Source organism: Cebus imitator, unplaced genomic scaffold (genome assembly GCF_001604975.1).
Source record: "Cebus imitator isolate Cc_AM_T3 unplaced genomic scaffold, Cebus_imitator-1.0 Scaffold299, whole genome shotgun sequence".
Classification (NCBI taxonomy): Eukaryota; Metazoa; Chordata; class Mammalia; order Primates; family Cebidae; genus Cebus; species Cebus imitator.
In genome coordinates this window covers 2,550,184-2,571,918 of record NW_016107614.1, presented here as the reverse complement: position 1 = coordinate 2,571,918, position 21,735 = coordinate 2,550,184, and the positions used below count along the sequence as shown (strand labels likewise).

Sequence of the window (21,735 nt, the reverse complement as noted above, 5' to 3'; positions counted from 1 at the left end):
GTCCTTCTCAGCAGGTATCAGAAAAGGAGTTCAGGCCCTGAGGCCAACTGGATCTGGGTTCTGTCCCCTCCTCTGCCACTCACTAGCTATGCTCTTTGGGGCTGATTAGCTGATTATTCAACCTCTCTGGGACTCACATTTTTCATTTTTATTTTGTATTTTTATTTTTGAGACAGAGTCTTGCTCTGTTGACCAGACTGGAGTGCAGTGGTGTGATCTCTGTTCACTGCAACTTCTGCCTCCCAGGTTCAAGTGATTCTCCTGCCTCAGCCTCCTGAGTCTACAGATTACACACACCCACTACCAAGCCTGGCTAATTTTTGTATTTTTAGTAGAGAAGGGGTTTTACCATGTTGGCCAGGCTGGTCTTGAACTCCTGACATCAGGTGATCCACCTACTTCGGCCTCCCAAAGGGCTAAGATTACAAGTGTGAGCCACCGTGCCAGGCCAAGAGTGTGCTCTTGAATGAGCCACTTAACCATCCTGAATTGCAGGAGCTGTTTCCTTCTCAGGGTTGCTATGGTGACTGAAAATGGTCATTCAGCAAGTATGGTGAGTGGTACCTAGAGCAGAGTTGTGAAGAGCTGGGCTTCGGGAGCTAAGAGGCCTGGCTTGTATCCCAGCTCCATCACTTAGAGAACCTTGGCCCAGTCAGCTCATTCCTCTGACCTCTTTCACAAGATTATTGAGGGGGCTAAGTAGACCCCCAGGGGAAAGCACCAAACTGTAAATTAGAAGAGCTTGGGAGTATGTCCGTCTTGCTTGCAGCTGAATGCTCAGTGCTTAGCATAGTTCTGGTGCACTACAGGGGTTCAAGACCAGCCTGGCCAGCATGAAGAAATTCTGTCTCTACTAAAAATACAAAAATCAGCCGGGTGTGGTGGTAGGCATCTGTGATGCCAGCTACTTGAGAGGCTGAGGCAGGAGGTTGAACCCAGGAGGCAGAGGTTGCAGTGAGCCGATTTCATGCCACTGCACTCCAGCCTGGGTGACAGAGCAAGACTCTGTCTTAAAAAAAAAAAGAAAGAGCGAAAAAGTGTATGCCCAGACACAAGCTGTGAAGCTGTGTCCATTTAACCCATGAGGCTGATTCCAAGCCTGGGGCTTCTGAGCACCTGTACCCCATGGTAAAATGCCACAGTCTGGACTAGGCATGGGAAGAAGGACAGGCAGATACTGGGAACCTTGAAGGTCATCATTCTGTATAGACTTAAGAGAAACTCCAGCATCTGGAGCATACGAAGCCCTAAAAGTGGGGACTAATCTCAGGGTTGCTTTCCCTGTGACTGTTGGGCAGGGGGCACAATGATCAGGGTATGCTGGTTTTATTTATTTATTTATTTATTTGTGGCTGCTTTCAATGTTCCCCACCTAGGAAAGACGTCTGTTCCCCTGGAATGAGAAACCCTTACAGCTTGAGCTTCATTAACTGAGAGACCAGGTACCCTGCTTGGAGGTGATGGGAGTGGGAGGCAGGCAGAGGCCCTCAGGCAGCAGCCAGGTTTGCCCCTACCCTGCAATCTCGGCCACCCCGCCTCCTCATGGGCCTGGAAGGCAGAGTGCCCAGGTCTGCGGGGGGCCTCACCTACATACTCGCCCCTGGCGAAGGGCAGGGCTGGGTGAACCGGCCTGGTCTCCTGCTCCACTGGAGGTGGCTCGTAGCTGTCATCCACGTTCTCCTCGGCAGGCATCACATACATCTCTGAGTCCGAGTGCTCATCTGGATTTTCATAGTCGCTGTCCTGCAAGTGCAGATGCAGTTACTGTGCTCGGCATCCCTGTCTGTGCTGCCCTGGCCATCAGTCAGGACCATTGCTGCCTTGGGAGGCTGAAGCAGTGATGCCAAGGCTTGGAGAGGCTGCCAAGTCTAGGCAGTCAGTAAGAGGCAAAGCTGGGGTTTGAAGCAGGCATTTCTACCTCTAAAGTTTATCCCTTTGACCACTGTGCTGTCCTGAGGGAACACATGAACTACTTAACGCTATTGGGAGTTGACCCTCTGTAGATCCACAAGCAATAACAGTAGGGGATAATAAAACCTATTTTTAAAAGATAGAAAAAGGGGCTGGCGCAGTGGCTCACGCCTGTAATCCTAGCACTTTGGGAAGTCGAGGTGGGCAGATCGCCTGAGCTCAGGAGACCAGCCTGGGAAACAGGGTGAAACCTCATCTCTACCAAAAATAAAAAAAAAATTAGCTGGGTGTGGAGGTGCGTGCCTGTAGTCCCAGCTACTTGGGAGGCTGAGGCAGAAGAATAGCTTGAACCCAGGAGGTGGAGGTTGCAGTGAGCCGAGATCATGCCATTGCACTCCAGCCTCAGTGATAAAGCAAGACTCTGTCTCAAAAAAAGAAAAAGGAAAAGAAAGATAGAAAAAAGACCCAATAACATAGAATAACCAATGGGTTTTTATCTATTATGAATGCTGATAACTGAAGGGAAAGTAGGTTTAATACGAAGAGTGTGAAGAGATACACAGGGCCAGCTAGTTACCTTTCAGATGAGATTAAAAAAAATTTCAAGCAGAGTTGGTAAGCTGCAAGATCAAGTCTTTAAATGGACTCAGAGTCCACTCTCTTTAATTTTTTATTTATTTATTTATTTTTTTTTTTTTGAGACAGAGTCTCACTCTGTTTCCCAGGCTGGAGTGCAGTGGCATGATCTTGGCTCACTGTAACCTCTACTTCCTGGATTCAAGCTATTCTCCTGTCTCAGCCTCCCAAGTAGCTGGGATTATAGGAGCACGCCACCATGCTCGGCTAATTTTTGTATTTTTATTAAAGCAGTTTCACCATGTTGGCCAGGCTGGTCTCAAACTTCTGACCTCAGGTGATCTGCCCAAGTCAGCCTCCCTAAGTGCTGAGATTGCAGTCTAAGCCACTGCGCTTGGTCGGTTTTTTTTTTTTTTTTTAACACATTTTATTTAAGTCCATATTTAAAATGCATTGTCATGGTCTAAAGTCCAAACAGCTCAGAAGGATGTAAGGTGCAGTCTCCTTCTCAGCCTCTCTGTTTCTCCCCGTAGAGACAAACAGAGTTACTAGGCTTCTTGTGCATGTTTTTGAGAGGTAGTTTATGTATATATGGTTTGTACATACATTAATGTGGAGGAAATATTTGACTCAGGATATAAGAGGTCCTCTGGCCTCTGTGTTCACCACGCCCACACTCTGCCTGTCACATTGCATGATCCGTATGTGACTTTCCACTTGCTTTTTGGCGTGTCACCTTTCATGAACAATTTTATATAGATTTTTTTTCCTGTTGGTCTTTTTAAAAAAGAGTTGTAGGGGTACATAGTAGGTATATGTATGTATGACATGTCTTGTTACAGGCATGCAACATGTAGTAATCACATCGGGGTGAATGAGGTACCCATCACTCAAGCATTCTTCATTGTTTTGTGTTATAAACATTCCAATTACATTCTTTTAGTTATTTTTAAATGTGCAATAAATTATTGTTGACTGGAGTCACCCTGTTGTGCGGTCAAACACTATTTCTTATTCATCATAACTGCATTTTCGTTCTCATTAACCATCCCCATTTCCCTCCCCACCTGCTGCCCCCTCAACCACCCTTCCCAGCCTCTGGTAGACATCATTCTACTGTCTGTCTCCATGAGTTCAAGTGTCTTAATTTTTAGCTCTTACAAATGAATGAGAACATACAGCAATTTTTTTCTTTTTTTTTTTTGAGACAGAGTCTCACTCTGTCACCCAGGCTGGAGTGCAATGGTGCGATCTTGGCTCACTGCAATCACTGCAATCTCCGCCTCCCGGGCTCAAATAATTCTCCCGCCTCAGCCTCCCAAGTATCTGGGATTACAGGCATGTGCCACCACGCCCGGCTAATTTTTGTGTTTTTAGTAGAGATGAGGTTTTACCATGTTGGGCAGGCTGGTCTTTAACTCCTGACCTCAAGTGATCCGCCCGCCTCGGCCTCCCAAAGTGCTGGGATTACAGGTGTGAGCCACCACACCCAGCCAGCAAGATTTTTTTTAAATCAAGAAAGCCTGGAGGCTTTAGTAACAAGCCTGGATTTCATTCTGCGTTCAGTGGGGATCTACCTACTGAAGTCAAAAGAGCTGTGAGTGAATGCTTACTCAGTCCTTAGTACAGCTGGTATCCTCATTTTGGTTGTTTGATTTTGGGGCAAGTCATTCTTTCCTCTCCAGGCTGATTTTAGTGTGTGCTTTCTAAGTCCCCACTGTGTGCTCTTTTTCATCCAGCCAGCGTGACCTCTGGATACGCACCAACCAATTTCTTTGCTTTACACGGGGCTGTGTGTGTGTGTGTGTGTGTGTGTGTGTGTGTGTGCGCGCGCGCGCGCGCGCGAGCAGCCAGCAGGGGGTGCTGCTGCAGTGCGTCTCACGGAGCAGTGGCTGCTGGGCCCCAGGAGGAGCTCCACGACCAAAAGATGGGCTGAAAAGTCACCTCTTCTCCTCATTTTTTCTTTTCTTTCTCTGCAGTTGAAGAAGGAGGAACTCCTGTCTCCCAAGACTCTGTATAAACTTCAGGTAGTGTGCACAGCCCAGAGTTAGACACAGGACTGGAGGTCCAAGTCCTAGGTTCTCATTCCACTGGTCACTGAGTAAATGCGTGATTTTCATTCTCTTGGCCTCAGTTTTCTTATCTGTGAAATGGGTATGTGGTTGAATGGAAGACTACTTGGGTCCCTTCCAGACCTCAAACTCACAGACTGGAGCAGACTAACATTCTGGATGAATTTGATATGAGTGAGGAATAATTATTGTGAAGAAAAGTTTTCAGAATGTCTTGTCCCTATAAGACTCAGCCCAAGAGAGAAGCGAGTGCAGGGACCTTGCAGATTTCAGAGCTGCCTCAGAGAGGAATTCTGATACAACATCTTCAGTGTCATCACGGCCAGGTCCCTCTCTCACTCTGTGGCCTCTGGAGGTCTGCTAGTGTCCTCTTGATCACAGCAAGCACCACCTTACTGGTGAAAAGCCACCAAGGCCCTGAGATCTGAGGGCCTGGGTTTGAACTGTGGAACTGCAAGGTACCAAAACTTTCTATATCTTGGTCCTGGAGGCCCCCTAATGTGCCAGACACCGATTCTTGAGTTGTTGGTTTGTTTAGGGCTCCTGGGCAGGGGTCAGGCAGTCATGGGACACTGGGGAGTTTAGGGCAGAGGCATTTGCCAACCGATATGGAAACATTTAAACATTTCGACACCTGTTTTGGCTGTGTTGGTGAGTACTCTGAACACCAGCCCTGAAGGTGGGGCTAAGAACACCTACCTCAAAGGACTGTGGTGAGGTTTAAATGGGTTCATGCATGGAAAGCTCTTAGCCAGGCACACAGTGAGTGCTGGTCAAGTCAGCCGGTATGCGGTATGTGTTGCCTGTAGGTGACCTTTCCAAGCCTGCCCTCTTTGTGTTCCCTCTATGATGTGTGGCTGACCACCAGCATGTAATTCAGAAACGAGACTTTCAAAAGGCCTCCCATGGGACCCTAATGCCCTCCTAGTCTCAGGAGCAAATACTTACAAAGTCATCAGACCACTGTTCCTCTTCATCCGCGGGGCTCTCTGTAATGGCATGGGAGAAGCAGAAGGTACACGTGTGAGCCTCAGCTGGCCAGCCCCAGCCCATCCACACATACCTTGCATCTGCCCTCCCTTCCCTTTGGGCTTTCTGGTTCCGTATACTTGACCTTGGGTTGGTTACTACAATCATATATTCACTTACTTTTGACTTTTTAGAATTTTTAATTTTCAAAGCATAGAGAGAAGTCCCACCAGGCAGAGTTATGTGCATCTGATCCATATGTGATCTCTGTTAAGGGACATTGCTGGGTTCCCCAGTAGAGACCTACAATTCATACTATGTGGCTTCTAAGAACTTCAGAGGATGGCGTAGTAGGAAGACCACTAGACAGGGAGTCAGACAGACCTAAGTTCTTATCCAGGCTTTGTTCCTAATGCATTGGAGTGTGGGCAAGACCTCTAACATCTCTGAGCCTCAGTTTCCAGATCTATACAATGAGGGAATCATTTCTGTGGTCCTCTCTGGATCTAACTTTGACTTTTCTTGTGAAAAAACAAATGATCGAGTGCTTTACTATGTGCCAGACAATATTATCAGAGCTTTGTCCTCTTTTATCCTTGCCCTCAAAGACCTTGTGAGGGGCCGGGTGTTGGGGCTTATGCCTGTAATCTCAGCACTTTGAGAGGCCAAGGCAGGAGTGTTGCTTGAGCCCGGGGGTTCGAGACCAGTCTGGGCACCATGGCAAGGCCAATCTTTACGAACAATAAAATAATTAGCTGGTTGTGGTGGTCCATGGCTGTAGTTCCAGCCACTCGGCAGGCTGAGATGGGAGGATTGCTTGAGCCCAGGGGGTTGAGGCTGTGGTGAGCTGTGATAGTGCCATTGCACTCCAGCCAGGGTGAGAGAATAAGACCCTGTCTCCAAAAAAAAAAAAAAAAAAAAAAAAAAAAAAAAAAAAAAAAAAAAAAAAAAAAAAAAAAAAAAGGAAAGGTAAAAGAAAAAAAATCACCTAAACCTTGTGAGGAAACTGAGGCCTAGAGCAGATACGTCATGTGCCCAAGGTTAGATAGTATAATAAATGACAGAGCCCGGAGCTGAACCTGCAGGTGCCTTCCATGGGCATGCGCGGAGTTCCCCCACCCCATGGTGCTGCCGCCCTGTCTTTGAGCTCCAGGGACAGGTGCCATCCTGGGCTCTGCATGGACATATAAAAATGGATATGACAGATTGTAGCTTCCAAAAGCAGTTTATGAGCTTTTGAATAAAATAAGGCTGAATTATGACAGCCCAGGTGAATATTTGACCTCTTTCCCTCCAAAACACATTTAGAGTATGAGAAACTTAGCATCTAGCCTATCACATAAACTGCCCTTAGAGGTTAAATAGGATTCACTCTGCTGTGTAGGAATCAAATAGACACAGGCCCAGGTGACAGAGTGGCTCCATGACAGCACCACAGAGGGTCCCAGCTCCCTCCTGCCCCAATGAGCAGCCACTGCCACAGAGGACCCAGTGGATATTCCTAAATTCCCCAGAACCTCAAAAGAACCTTTTCTAGTTTTATTTTATTTTATTTTTTTGTTATTTCTACCCCTGCCACAGCAGACCACTGGACTCCATCCAGAGAGTCAAACATTTGGGTTCTCCAGAGACACCAGCAAAGGAATGGGATGAGGAAGGAGACTGTGGGATCGGAGTGGCCACATCTTAAACAATGGTGGCAGCAGTGCCCTCTCTTGGGAAAAACATGATAGGTGCTAAGAAGGAGCGTCACTCTACAAGCCAAATATAGATCACACTCAACGTGAACAGATAATAATTCTTAATACATTATTCTTTGGGTTGACTGATGCCAAATTAGAGCATACCACGATCACTGGGGTTGATCGTGGTATACTCTAGAAGAATGGGCGAATCAATCCTCTTCCCAACATGATTACCTGGCACTATGGGAGGGTACATTTCTTCTTCTTTTTTTTTTTTTTGAAACAGAGTCTCACTCTGTTGCCCAGGTGGGAGTGCAGTGGCATAATCATGGCTCACTGCAGCCTCAACCTCCTTGGTGCAAGTGATCCTCCTACCCCAGCCTCCTGAGTAGCTGGCACATGCCACCATGCCCAGCTAACTTTTGTTTTTTTTGTAGAAGTGGTGTTTTGCCATGTTGCCCAGGCTGGTCTTGAACTCCTGGGCTCAAATGACTCACCTACCTCTGCCTCCAAAAGTACTGAGATTAGGGCCGTGAACCAACGCATCTGGTCAATATGTTTCTAATACCTTACGTCTGGGGATCACTGAAGATCAACACTTAAGATGGCAAGAGTTTTTGTACCAACCATTTACATAGAAACCTTTATAAAATGCCTTTATGAAACCCATTTCCCTGCCCGGATAACTGCATTTGCTCCACCTTTTCCCAGTGGGGGCCTACTGTGTGATCAGTCACTGGTGAAAGTAGCTGCATTAGCCATCTAACTGGTGTCCCTGTCTCCATCACCTTTCTTCTCCGATCCATTCATCCTACTGTTTCTAGTTATTTTATTAAAATAAAGGTTGGATTATGCTGTTCCTTTCCTCAAGAATTATCAGTGACTCCCTGTGGAATCAAGTCGAGGCTCTGTGTCAACACATTCCAATGCCTCTGCCTTCTGTCCTCAGCCAACTTCTCCTGCCACAGGCTCTCACGCTCACTGACAGTAACACCGGACGGCTTGCTTCTCCCGCCGCGCGCTCTGCTGATTCTCTGCTCTATCATGCCATTCCCCTAGCCCGTCTTCCTTCTTCCATGGAAATCCCTGTCATTCCTCCTCCCCAAGGTCTACCCCAGTCTCTTGTCGTAATCAATCACTTCTTTTTCTGGGCCCTCTTGGAAGCTGGTGGCAGTGATGTCACAAGTACTTCATTCTGTTCTGTGCTGTGATTAAGTTGTTCATGTCTTTCTGTACTGAAAAGTAAGGCCTATCTAATTTATCTTTGCATCAGAAAAGAATTTTGCATTTGTAATTAATATATTAATAAAACATCAACTAATAAATGACTCGAATAAAGGAACACTAGGGTAACAATAATAGATTCCATTTACTGAACACTTCCCATGTGCTGGGTGCCAGGCTAAGTGTTGTAAAAGTATCTTCTTACAACAGCACTGTGTGGTAGGTGTTATTATTATCTCTGTTTCACAGTGGAGAAACTTGGTTTTGAAAGACGTAGTAAAACCTGCCTGAGGCTACATGGCTAGTAAGTCTGGGAGCTGGGTTGGAAGCCAGGCTGTGTTGGCTCTTGCAGCTGAAATCTCATGTGAGCCACCTAACCCTCTGCTGCGCACTTAGATAAAACCTTGGTGAAACAGGAACCCAATCCAGACATCTTGGCACATGGAGACAGAAAAGAGAGAAGCATCATATGGGATGTAGTAGAGGCGGTTTGTTGGTGCCCCCTCGATTCCTAGCTAGACTATCTACTTCTGATCCCAACTGCAATTCACATCATCATAGTCATAAAGTTACAGCCTTGCAGGCAGTTGCCAAGACTAAAAATCACAGCAGTCCAGGGTGTTAGGTCCAAAACAGTATTCAGTTTTCCAGTATCTCAGGAAGCCTCCCGAAGTGCACAGGTAGTTTTAGAGCCAGGCTCTCTGGGTTCAAATCCTGGCTCTATCCTTTACTAGCTGCTTGGTCTTGGACCAATAATTTAATATTGTTTAAAACTTCATTTCCTCACCTGTACAGCAAGGATAAGAATAGTGCCTGCATCATGTTTTTGTGAGAAGAAGTCATAGTAAAGTCATTACTGCCACACAGTAATGCCTTAGTAATGTTACTGCCAGCTTGGGCATTTCAAAGGATGCCTCAATTAATACTCAAAACACCACTGATTCTAATTCACTCCCATGTCAATCACAAACTGTGGCTACCACAAAGAAATGAATCCAAGAAAGCTTCTATTGTAGTGAGTAGAATTTGAGGGAGGAGAAGTTCAAGCTTCATATGGGCCAGGTGGCTTGATTTTGTGTGTGTGATTGCATGGTCCCTGCCAGGAAGCTGAGATCCTGGGTGGGCCCCCTCATCAGGTAAAGCCTTTCCTATGGTGTGGCTTACCTGGTTTGGGGCTTATGCTCCATTTGCCATGTCATAATCCCATGCCAAACAATAGAGGGACTCCTTCCCTTGCCTGGCCCAGGTTCTAAGATTCCTGCAGCCCTCCCCAGCCTATGGGCACAGCACCAGGCATGAGGAGACGTGAGAATGGCCACAGTGGCCCCTATTTGGGCGTAGGCTCTGGAGTCAGACTGCCTAACTCAAAATCCTTATTCTGCCATTTTCTGGGAGTGAGATCTTAGCTGAATTGCTTCACCTCTGGGCCTCAGTTTCCCTTTGATAAAATGGACATTATTAATTGTACTTAGAAGAGTATCTGATATAGAGTAAAGAAGTCAATGAATGTTAGCTATTACAATGACTTACAGTCTCTGCAAGTCTCAGAACAATCTAAAGTACAGGTATTCTTATCCCCAGGTCAGGAATTGGAGGCTCACTCAAGTTACAAAACTGTTCCAAGTTCACACAGTGCTTAGGGGGCAAAGCCAGGATTCCAACACAGGCCTAAAGGACCCCAAAGTCCGAGTTCTTCTCACCAAGCCATTCTGCGTCATACAAATAAAGACTTAAGGACAAGAAGAATGACCAAATGAGACTGAGGACAACCCAGGGCCATATAAAGTTTCCTAAGAAATGTCCCCACGCCTGGGATCATTGCCGGGAGCTGGGAAAGTTCAGAGAAAGGTGTGCTCAGTGACAGCCAAAAACTTACCTGAGGCCATGTGCCCGAGGGGAGACTAAATGGGGCCTTGAAGGATAAGCAGGATTTAGGGGAGAGAATAAGGTTGAAGGAGGGTGTCCTCCATCATCTGAGACACGGGCTTATGTGCCAGCCCCAGAAGCAGGGCTTAGAAGCAGATGTGTGCAGAACAAATGTGCTAGGCTGGAGAGGGACAGGGCCAGGAGATTCTGCTGAGCACGCACACAAACCTGATGTGCTGCCAACCAGCGGGGGCTCCAGCCATAGTGGACACCGCAGGCTCCAGTGACAAGCTGAGATGGGGAGCTGATGAGGATGGTGTTTAGGAACTTGGGCATGGAGAGACGAAAGCTGATCCAGACTAGGGGGTCTTGGGAATGGGAGGGGATGGCTGGAAGGACAGTACAGGACTCTGGTGGCGGCTGGGGCAAAGGGATGTGAATCCAGCCTCTCAGTTCTGAGTCAGCAGGAGGACCGGAGCCCCTGGGGCAGATGCTGGTGGCATCGCAGCTTGTCTGACATTCTGCCTCAGCTTCGGCCCTGATCCTGCTCTGGAGGCTGCCGAGCTGCCAGACCCTGCCCACCTCTCCCCCGACAGAGCAGGTGGTGGCATGCAGGGAGCCAGTGGGAAGACCGCAGCAGGACACAGAAGGAAGGAAAGAGGGAGGGTGGGCAGGTTGCGGTGGTGGGGCCAGACACTGAACAGGAACAGAAAGCAGAACTACAGAGGCTGCAGGGAGGAGGTAGGGGGCCAATTCCACCAGAGCCACCCTGAGAGGGGAAAGGGGCATGATTTAATGTGGGGAGCTGAGGACAACGGCCAGATTCGGGCTGGCTTGGAGAGGTGTTCTGAGTCTAAATACTTAACAACTTAGGCTGGGCATGGTGGGCTTCACACCTGTTATCCCAGCACTTTGGGAGGCCGGGGCAGGAGGATTGCTTGAGCTGAGGAATTTGAGAACACCCTGCACAACACACTGTCTGTACAAAAAGGTTTTAGAAAATTAGCCAGGCATGATGCTGTATGCCTGTGGTCCCAGCTACTCAGGAGGCTGAGGTAGGAGGATCACTTGAGCCCAGGAGTTGAGGCTCAGTGAGCCACAATCACACCCCTGCACCGCAGCCTGGGTGACAGAGTGAAACCTCGTCTCAAGAAAAGAAAAAAGAAATACTCATCTTAGAAACTCCCTTTGTCTGTATGTTTATTCATCCCTTGGCAGGATCATCAACAGAAGGTGGGGGTACAGTCATGGGGGACATAGTCTTGGCTCAGCCATCACTTCACTGTATGACCTCAGGAGTCACTTTGCCTCTCTGGTCTCCAGTTCTTCCTAAAATGAGAAGCTTGGATTGGGCAATCTTTCAGGACTTTCTAAGCTTTAAAATACCTTTAAGCCTAAGTGTCATTCCTCTCTTCTTTGTTCCCTGTGGCAGGACTGATGTTGGATATACCTCTCCCATGTCACTGCAAGACCAATACCACCAGGGGAGTGTGAACAGGGAGACAGAAAACCAGGTAAATTCTGGCTGCACTAGAAGCACCAGGGCAATGGCGAAAGCAATGTTAAATCTCACTTCTTTAGTGGACGAAGGATCATTATGCATACCCTGTACTTCTGTGTGGGCTTTTACCCAAGAATCTCTGTCCAAGTGCCTTCTTTGCCCTGGATTTAATTTTTTTCACATGAGTTTCCCCCCTCCACCCCACATTTTCTCTGATCTCCTCCCTGCATGATAGCAGACCTAGAGGAGGAGTCACAGGTGGATCTCCAGGAATGCCACCCATCAGAGCACTGGACATCAGAATCCAGGAGTGCAAGAGAGGGGCTCTGTTCAGTTCTGACTCCTCAAGGACTTGTGGGGTAACCAATGGGGCATCTGCAGTGATCCCAGCATACTCTTGGGCATCATGACTGGTCTCTCCCGGACCTCCACCCCCAGCCAGACCTCAGACTTCAAAGATACAGAAGACTGTTCAACTGTGAAAGCTCAGAAACTGGGAAGCAAGTTTTTGTGTTAATGTCAGAAGCTCTAATGTCTTCAGAATAAGAAGAAATGTCCCCCAAAAGCATAAACACCTGAGCTTGGGTCAAAGCAAGGACAGTGAAATAGGAGTCTGGGATGGGTTTTCCTCTTAGTGGTTGCAGTCACCTTGGACAGGATACTTAATGTCCTTGAGATACACTTTCCTCATCTGCGAAACCGAGATTGTAATTTCTATATAATGGTGCTAATGAGAAGATTAAATGAGATATGTCTCTGAAGAGCTTAGCGTAATGCCCAGAACAGGGTCAATACTCAACAGTTTGGATATCATCCCCTTCCTGCAGCAATGCCAGCTGCTTGGGGCAATGCACTCTGCCCATTGGACCAGGAGGTCCTTAAGGGCGATGTTTCCTCCTTAGGCAAAGACTGAACTGGGATTGCTGGGTCTGAACTGAAGGCAGCAGGCTCCACACTGGCCTAACCTGCATCCCTGGAGGAGACCCAGGTCTCCATTCTTTGTGTAATTCAAGCTTTGTCTTTCTGCACTCTAACCAGGGAAGGGGCTCTGGTGACTCTTACTGATCTCAGGGGGAGGTTGCTGGCCCTTCCCATCCACTGTTCTCTGAAAGTCAGCATCACCAAGGTCAACATGTTCTTGGCTTAGAGGGTTTCGTGAAGCCATTTGTTTCCAGAACTGGAAAGAGGATGGAAATCCAGCATCTGGGGGGAAAATGGCTGGAGCATTTCAGGAGCCTTTTGTGGATCAAGTGCTCCAGAGAGCACATGATCAGCCGCCCAGGTTCAGGAGGTCTGGTGGGCTGTGGCCTCCACACACTAGGGTTTCCAAGGTCGTGAAGACTCCCAAGGTTCAGGAGGAGCTGTCAGAGCTGATTTCTGAACCCGTAGGCATGCAGCTGTGCAGAAACCCCAAGGCTCAGGGGAAGCAGCTGGAAATGCTCCTGGGACGTGAACTGGGGTGGGGGAGAGAACGGCAAGGGAGGACGCTAACTGCAGCCACGCTGGTGGTTTTGGACCGTTTCCAGGGATTGAGTGTAAGAGCAGGGGAGACTGGGCAAGGCCCCACTCATCTGGCAAAGCAATAAGATGCATTTCTGAGACCCTGGAACATCAGTGGATTTGCAGGGGTCAGGGGTTGAGGGAGTAAAAATCTACTTGTCTTTCAGTTCAGGAGAGGCAACAGGGACAGAGATGGTGGTTTATAGCAGAGTTTCTTAAATGTGATTTACATTCAAATCCTCTGGAGATCTTGCTAAAATGCAAATTCTGATTCAGTAGTTCTAGCGTGGGCCCAAGATTCTGCATTTCTAACAAACTGCAGATGAGGTTGATGCTGTAGGGCTGGGAATCACGCTTTGTGTTGCAAACGCTTACAAGAACCTGTTAGGCCACACTTCCGCATTCCAGGAGAGATGAAGCACAAGTGTTCTGACATCAAGACTATTTGGAAGGTTCTAGGAAAGGGAGCAGATGTCTGAGGTCAAAACAGAGAACACTTCAGAGCATCAGGGAGATTGGAAGATGCAAATTCCTAAAGAATGTTAGGAGAGGCTCACTTCATCACTGGGCTCTGAGCCCCAAAGATCTGTGCTTCTATAAGAGTGCAGAACAATTAGTATTAGAAGGGACCCGATGGATCTTCTGGTTCAGACCTGCATAATATGGATGAGGCGAGGAGCACGGGATGCCCAAGTTTACGCAGCCAGTAGGTGGCTAGACACTGGAAGACCTTGTGTGTGGGCTCAGTGGTTTGCAGTTCCTCTTGTTGGTGATGTAGAGCCATGAAAAGATTTAAAGATAATTTTATTTCAGAACAGTTTACTGGTGGAAGTTGAGAGGACCACAGGCAATCAGGAATCAAACAGATTACTTAGAGCCTTCTGTACTAGGACAAGCAAGAGATGATGAAGGCCTTCGCTGTAGCAATGGGAATAAGACAGGGGACAAATATTGAAGATGCAGTTAAGAGAGAATCAGTGAGATCTGGAGATTAATTTTTGTAGAGGGTGAGAGAAAAGGAGGCATCAAGGTTGATCCCAAGGCATGTGGGTTGGGCAAAAAGATGAATAACAGACGGATGCTATCTCCCTTTTCCCCAAGCAGAAGTAGAGGGAAAGGAGAGGGCCTGGGTGAGGGGATGCGCAGGCAGACAGCTGAGTGTGAGGGGACAATCAAGAGCGATGTCCACCTGAAATCAGATATGTCAGTCCACTTAGGTTTCCAACAATTGATTCTGAACTCTTGGCATCTGTGTCTGGCATCCGTTTCCAGCATCTCTGATGCTGTTGGTTCATCTAAAAGTGACAAATGCTCCTGCCCATTTGACCCCGAGTCCTCCAATCAAATGTCACCTTCTCAGACAGACCTTCCCAGACCACCTAAGCTCTTTTCCTACCCCACACTGATTCCCCATCACGGCACCCTGCCATTTTCCCTCACAGCAGTTACCATGCTCGCTAATGTATATTTACCTGTTTGCTTTCTTGTTTCTTATCTGAGTTGTCACTAGTCATTCAGCACTGTAAGGTCAGGCACTATATTTTGTTTTCCACTCCAGATCTAGCACAGTGAGAGTCACACAGGACACACTCATGAAACATGTGTTGAATGAATCAGAAAATGTGGGAAACAGCTGAACCACCTGGAGATGTTTATCCCAGAGAAAAAAACCACACAAATGACCTAACTTCTTAATTCTCTCCCTTGAAGTTGCACAGGACAACTCTATTTCTATTTTGCTTAATATTTTTTTCTTATATTTTAAGAGATAGGATCTAACTATATTGACCTTGTGTGTGCCTAGCACATGGAAGATGTTTAATAAATGTCCAATAAACAGATGGGTGGGCGGATGGATAAAAACTACATCTCCACGGTAGTCAGATGCCTAATAGATTTAGTCATTCTTGAAATTCGGGAAAAAGAAAACTGGAAAGATACATTTTGTTTTCAAATGAAGATAACATCTTTTCTTTTCCATAAGCATAAGTGTAAATATGAACATTAAATTAGTCAAGAGTCAGTTAAAGTATCTGAGAAATACTCTTACCTGAAGCGTAGTCCCTTCGAGGAACACTAGGAGGTGCTTTGACTTTTAGCCTGGAGGTAACAACCACGAGACAAAAGGTCAGTGAGCAGAACAACGAATGTCAGAGCCAATGCTATAAGCTGATAGAGAGAGAATAGACAGACAACCAATAGCATAACGGCTTCTTTTGGACTCATCAATGGACAGATTTGATGTATCGTAAATGTAGTGAAGCCTTAGTCAGAGGTTTTCCACTTCTCCCCACCTCCCCAGTGCAAGCACAGTGTGGCTATGACTTGACAAAGGTGAAGTCAGGTGGAGAAGGGCTCAGAGAGGTCAGAATATGACAATGGTAATCACTGAGTTCAGAGGTTCAAGGAAGGTAAGTGTTGACTGGTTGGTAAGGCAAGTGTTGACAGGAAGGTAAGGTAAGATGAACTACATTTTAGTGGCTTACAAATGTTTAACAGGACAAAACCAGTTACAGTAAGCATTTTAGTTGTAGGTTGGGCTAAAATTATTTTTGCACCATTTTAAAAAATGCAAATAAGCCAGACACGTTGGCTCATTTCTGTAATCCCAGCACTTTGAGAGGCCAAGACAGGAGGATTATTTGTGCCTAGGAGTTCAAAACCATTCTGGGTAATGTAGTGAGACTTTATCTCTACAAAAAATAATCAAAATGAGCCAGGCATAGTGGCATGTGCCTGTGGTCCCAGCTACTTGAGATGCTAAGGTGGGAGGATGGCTTGGGTCCCAGAGGTAAAGGCTGCAGTGAGCTGTGATCACACCCCTGCACTCCAGCTTGGGTGACAGAGCGAGACACTGTCTTTAAAAAAAAAAGCCAAATAAGTGAACAGTGAGTGTCTTAAGATTGGAGATTATGATACTCAGCTTATTTAATATTCAACTTGTTTTAAACACTCTCAAAATGACTTTAGTATCTTTATGCACATATGAAATGTGCTAAATATTCACAATCCTTCTCAATTCAATAAAAGAAAAAAATTTAAATTACATTTTAGAAAATTATTCCAAGTTTTGTAAGTTCTGATACCTCCCTTTCCACTACTTAAAATGAGTAAGTTTACAGTAAATTATTTTTAATAATTATTACCCATTTTAACTAAGAATTATTTGCTGAGAGAAATTTAAAATATACATAAATAAAACATATCCAGTAGCCTTTATTTTCTAAAATTTCATATCCTTCTATAGAAGCAGTATAACTGCTATTATACAGAAGCATTTCATGTTTTGTAAGAAAAGAAGAGTGGCATAGAAATTTGTGTTTGATTAGAAAATGCACACAAAAAGAATTTATGAACCAAAATTGTAATTTGCAAAAATAACAATACCTATATTTACATAGAATTTCTGGTTTTCTTTTTCTCATAGGCTCTCAGTATCTATTATTTCATTCAGCTCTCACAAGCCAGTAGGGTAGGCTGGGAAGATCCTATCATTAGATCCATATGAGGTACAGAGACAGAGATCGTCCAGGGTGTTGCAAGGAAGAAAAACAAAAACAAAACTGGAGCTGGTGCCCAGGTTGCTTCAGGGAATAGTAAAATTTCCAAAAGCACAAACTATTTATTATCTACTATTTCCATCCTTTCATACAAGAAAAGGAGGAGTATTTTAACACCCCTAAATCATCTCAGAATAAAGAAAAAACTCATTGAAGGACTGCTGGCCACGGAACACTAGGAATAAAAGGCATGGGTGAACTTTACTCTGGAGCTGGCTGCTGCACACAACCCCCAACACTTCAGGGTCCTTATTTTCTCATGTGGCCATGGACCAGTGAAAACCCTGTCACAGCCTTGCGTTAGGAAACCAGCTTGGTCAAGTGTGTTTCCTCCGTTCATGGTGGCACCTGTGGCCTGGCTTCAAGTAAGAGCATAATTGCAAGTCACTTTGAGCTAGCGGGCCCCTGATGTCACCCCGGGTAATGACTATGGAGGCCATAATTTCCAGGCTGAGAAGAAACATAGTTTGTCATGTAAAAGTGCTTTGGTCGTCCAATGGGCAGAATGTTTGAAATAGAAGCTGATAGAAAAAATTTGAGCTCCACAGCTGCTATAAATATGACTCACCATGGAATAAAGAGACATTTTATGCAGAGGCTTCCTGTTATTGAGAACCGGTGTACTGTAAAACTGGCAACAGGGGGAGAATTAATCTAGAATTGCTAGTGATTGTAACAAGGACTCTGTCATAGAGAATGAGATCCTATCTGTAGCAGAAATAATAAGGAAAAATCATCACACACCTCCCAGTCACCAGACAGAACATGAAGCCAAATTCTCCTCCTCTGTAAGATGACCACCACCTCATGCGCAGAAGGCCATTGATGTTTTATGACGATCACTTATGCATAGAGACTCATTTACATTTCATAGACTGGAAATACCACCAAAAGTGATTTCTTATTTTTAATTTTAGCATAGATTAAAAAGAATAAGGATACTGTTTTGATGCATAGAGAAATGAATTTCTATAAGCTATTTTTTGGTCCAAAATTTGGGGAGAAAAATTTGGTAATAGCAATCAAAATTTTAAGGACACAACTCCTTCCATTTGGAAATTTCATTTCAGGAATTTAGCCTACTGGTATATTCAAGGTCTGCAATGAACATTTATTAAAGTATTATTCATGACATTTAAATTGAAAGAAGCAACCAGAGAATTTTGATTGATATTATCAAATTGCTCTCCAAAATGTTGTACCAGTTTAAATTCAAATCCCCCTCTTAAAGATGGCCACCATATATAGCTAGTTAATTGAATTGTAATACATTTAAGGTAGACTATTAAATCATCTGTTCAGAAAAGAATGTGGTTAATTTTTAATTACTTACAAATAAAGATGTCCATGAAATAGCTTAAGTAAAACCAACAAAGCAAGTTGGTAGAATGGCATATGCCCTATGACACAATTCATGATGAAAATGTATGTGTATAAAATGTACAATGTCAGTGTATATATGTATGTGTGTATAAGCACACACATACATACATATACAGACACACATTGGATTAACTTATGACAACATCCCTTTCCGGGGAGTGGGTTCAGATGGAGATACAAGGAAATGGGAGTTCATAAATTCTGGCCTCTTTGATTTTTCTTTTTCCTGGTGAATCTGTATTAGTTTCCTTTGAAAAAATTTAAGACTTAACAGAATACCATTTCCCATTTTCTCTTGGAAGAGATTAAGGACATAAGATTTTGTGTCCATGGATTCCAGCCAATAGCAAGGAAGGGTTATGTACTAAAGAGGTTAAAACTCCTCATCCAGGTAACAGAGAAATTTGTTTTCTTCCATGTAGCATATGCTGACTTATTTTATATAACTAAAAGTATTTAAGCAGAGTCAAACTTACTTTTTGATTTTATTCATTATTCCACCTTCATTGTTTTTAATATCATGGACTATCTTCTGAAGCTGCCTGTAAAAAAAAAAAAAACAAAATTAAACATAGGATATTAATAACCAGTCTGATTTTTTTTTAAAAAAAGGCTTCTACTCTTCTTGAATATAAAAAAGAAGGGAAACAAACCTTACCAAAAAAAACCTCCAAATAAGATGAATTATATTGTATTTAATTAAATTGACCATCTACTACTTTAGCAAAAGAGAAGTATGAGTGATTCCATAAGGAATGTGGTCACTGGGCTATGTCCCTCTCTGTTGAGATGCCTGGGCCAATCCAGGCTGTAAAGAAAGAAATTCTGATTTCTTGATCTGTCTGTTCCGAGGAGACACATGAGGCAAAAGTCCTCTGATCCTATTACAAGCCTTGTTGTTCATTGCTCATTGTCTTAGAGTATCCACATTATGAAGATAGATGCTACTCTGTGGATGCAGCAGAGGCTTCAATCAGGCCCAAGGTTCTCATTTTTTAAAACGTTAGTAGGTAGCATCTATTAAAACTTCCATTTAAAAGTTACTCCTACATAGGAGTTATAAAGAAAATGATTATTAAATCTGGCTGATATTTGAAACTTCTTTGGAAGAAAAAGTAAAATTGAGGCAGAATAGGGTCTAGAGGCAGGGAACCTAAGGTCAATTTGCACTGACTTCCTAGAACTGAAACAAAAGGAAAAACCAACCTCTTCATGCCCAAGTAACAAAAGGATCAGAGACTACTACCTTTGCACTGTGTTATAGATGAAAAATGTAAAGTACCTCTGATTGGTCCCCTCCTGTAACCAATCAGACTGATCCCAGGCCAAGTCTTCATGTGTAACTTTGTACCTTCACTTCAGCCTCTGATTGGTCACCTTCTGCAACCAATCAGACTGGTCATGGGCCACTCCTTCATTTACATAGGGTGTATCCTAGTAACCAATGGGAAACCCCTAGAAGATATTTAAACCCTGGAAAATTCTGTAACTAGTGCTCTTGAGCCCTGTGGTCAAGCCCATTCCCACTCTGTGGAGTGTACTTTCATTTCAATAAATCTGTGCTTTCATTGCTTCATTCTTTTGTTGCTTTGTTTGTGCATTTTGTCCAGTTCTTATTCAAAATGTCAAGAACTTGGAAGACTCATAGTCAAGACCCTCCACTGGTAACAATATGTACAAAATCAAAAGATAAATGACATGCTAGAAGAAATATTTGCAGTATATAGTAATAATAAGAAGAACTATGTATTAGGTTGGTGCAAAAGTAATCACGGTTTTTACCACTAAAAGTAATGGCAAAAACCGCAGTTACTTTTGCACTAAACTTCCTTGATTTACAAAGAAATATTTTAACTCAGTAAGAAAAAGAGAAATAATTCAATAGAAAAATATGCAAAAGATATGAACACACAGCTAACAGAAAACAAATACAAGTGGCCAACAGACCAACGAAAAGATATTGAACCTCACTTATATTTAAACAAATCTAAATCAAAACAACAGTGAGATGTCATGTTTGCCTATCAGACTGGCAAAACATAACAACTGTGATAATATCCAGTGTTGGGAAGGTAAATTGTTACAATCAATATCTGTCAAGATTTAAAATGTCCATGACTTTTGACCCAGCAATTGGGCTGCTAAGAATTTGTCTTATGAACATGGTCACAACGTGGTATCAGTATATATAGATAAGCATGTTTATTGCAGCATGGTGTGTAAGAACTCTCTAATCCTCTCCGCTCCTCCTGCCCTCTCTGCAACCATAACTCTGAAAACAACCCAAAACTCATCAATCATTAAAAGGGAACTAGTTAACTAAATTCTGATAGATCCATGCAATGGAATGCCACAGACCCCTAAAAAAAAAAAAAAAAGAATATGCGTCTATGTTGCTGCCTGGAACTTCTACCTTCTAAAAAGGGGATTGTTACTTTATGATGTTTTAAAATATTTGAATTTTTATAGTATGTGTATATATCATTTGTATTATCTGTGTTATATACATATATGGAGAAAAATGTAATGGGAGGATGGGGCACATTATGTTTTCCTCATAATAATTTTCTGACTTAAAAAAATGTATAATAAAATTTCACATGGTTCCTCCCTGAATGAGTAGGATGTTTTAATTCACCTTTCAGGTAAGTTCTTCCTTTGTTCTGAGAAAACTATTTGACTGGACCCTTTAGATAATGAGCTGTACACAATTATTATTCTTGTGGGAATTGGTGATTTCCCCATAACCCTGAAAGCAGTTTTCTCTGACTCTGGGAGCTAGGCCTCAGAACTCTATAATTTTCTGAATTTGTTCACGTATACTCTATGCCAAACCCCTTTCTTCTTTTCCTGAGGAACTAAAGAGAATCTTCAAGATAGAAGAAAGAAGGAAATGAAAACAAGAGGTCTGGCAGTGGAGAGAAAGAGAAATTGAGAGAGAAAGAGGTTGAAGTGGATCGATTGCAGGGAAACTCAATAATTTCATATGGAGAGCAAAGGGCAGCTCTAGTTGTAAGTTGACTGTAACTGGAGATAGTTAGCATTAGCCTAAGTTAATGCTTAACCAGCTTGAAGAGCAAAATGAACCAGCAGTGAAGAATCCTGTCAGAAGTTTGTCAAGAGTGGGACACAGGCAGAGTAGTGGGGAACCAGGGGCCAATTTGCATAAGTAATTTTGCTGTGGATATAAACAAACAGATGCAAAATGTTTCAAAAGAATTGGATTCAATTTTGTCATTTGATCAATTTGGCATTTGGTGCTTCTTGACATTTCCTAATTACTTTTTATTGTATATTATTATAACTGTAACAATTATACTATGTAACTATATAATTATAGTAAGTTACTGAAGTGTTTCATAAACTATACTTTGTAAATTTGATGCATAATAGCAGTACATATTTATGGATGCATTTGATATTTTGATATATGCATATGTGTAATGACCAAATCAGGGTAAGTGGAATACCCATCACCTCAAACATTT

General features: G+C 43.9%; 1 protein-coding gene across 2 annotated transcripts in view; it reads right to left on the bottom strand.

Annotated features, from left to right (window-relative positions):
* BLNK (B cell linker) overlaps positions 1-21,735 on the bottom strand; it is a 70,161-nt gene that overhangs the window by 32,184 nt on the left and 16,242 nt on the right. For both annotated transcript variants that reach the window (XM_017502832.2, XM_037729369.1), the window contains exons 2-5: positions 18,724-18,789; positions 15,355-15,404; positions 5,508-5,548; positions 1,587-1,743 (exon numbers count right to left, since the gene is read on the bottom strand). In XM_017502832.2, coding sequence (XP_017358321.1) covers positions 1,587-1,743; positions 5,508-5,548; positions 15,355-15,404; positions 18,724-18,789 — 314 coding nt within the window. The remainder of the gene's footprint in view (positions 1-1,586; positions 1,744-5,507; positions 5,549-15,354; positions 15,405-18,723; positions 18,790-21,735) is intronic.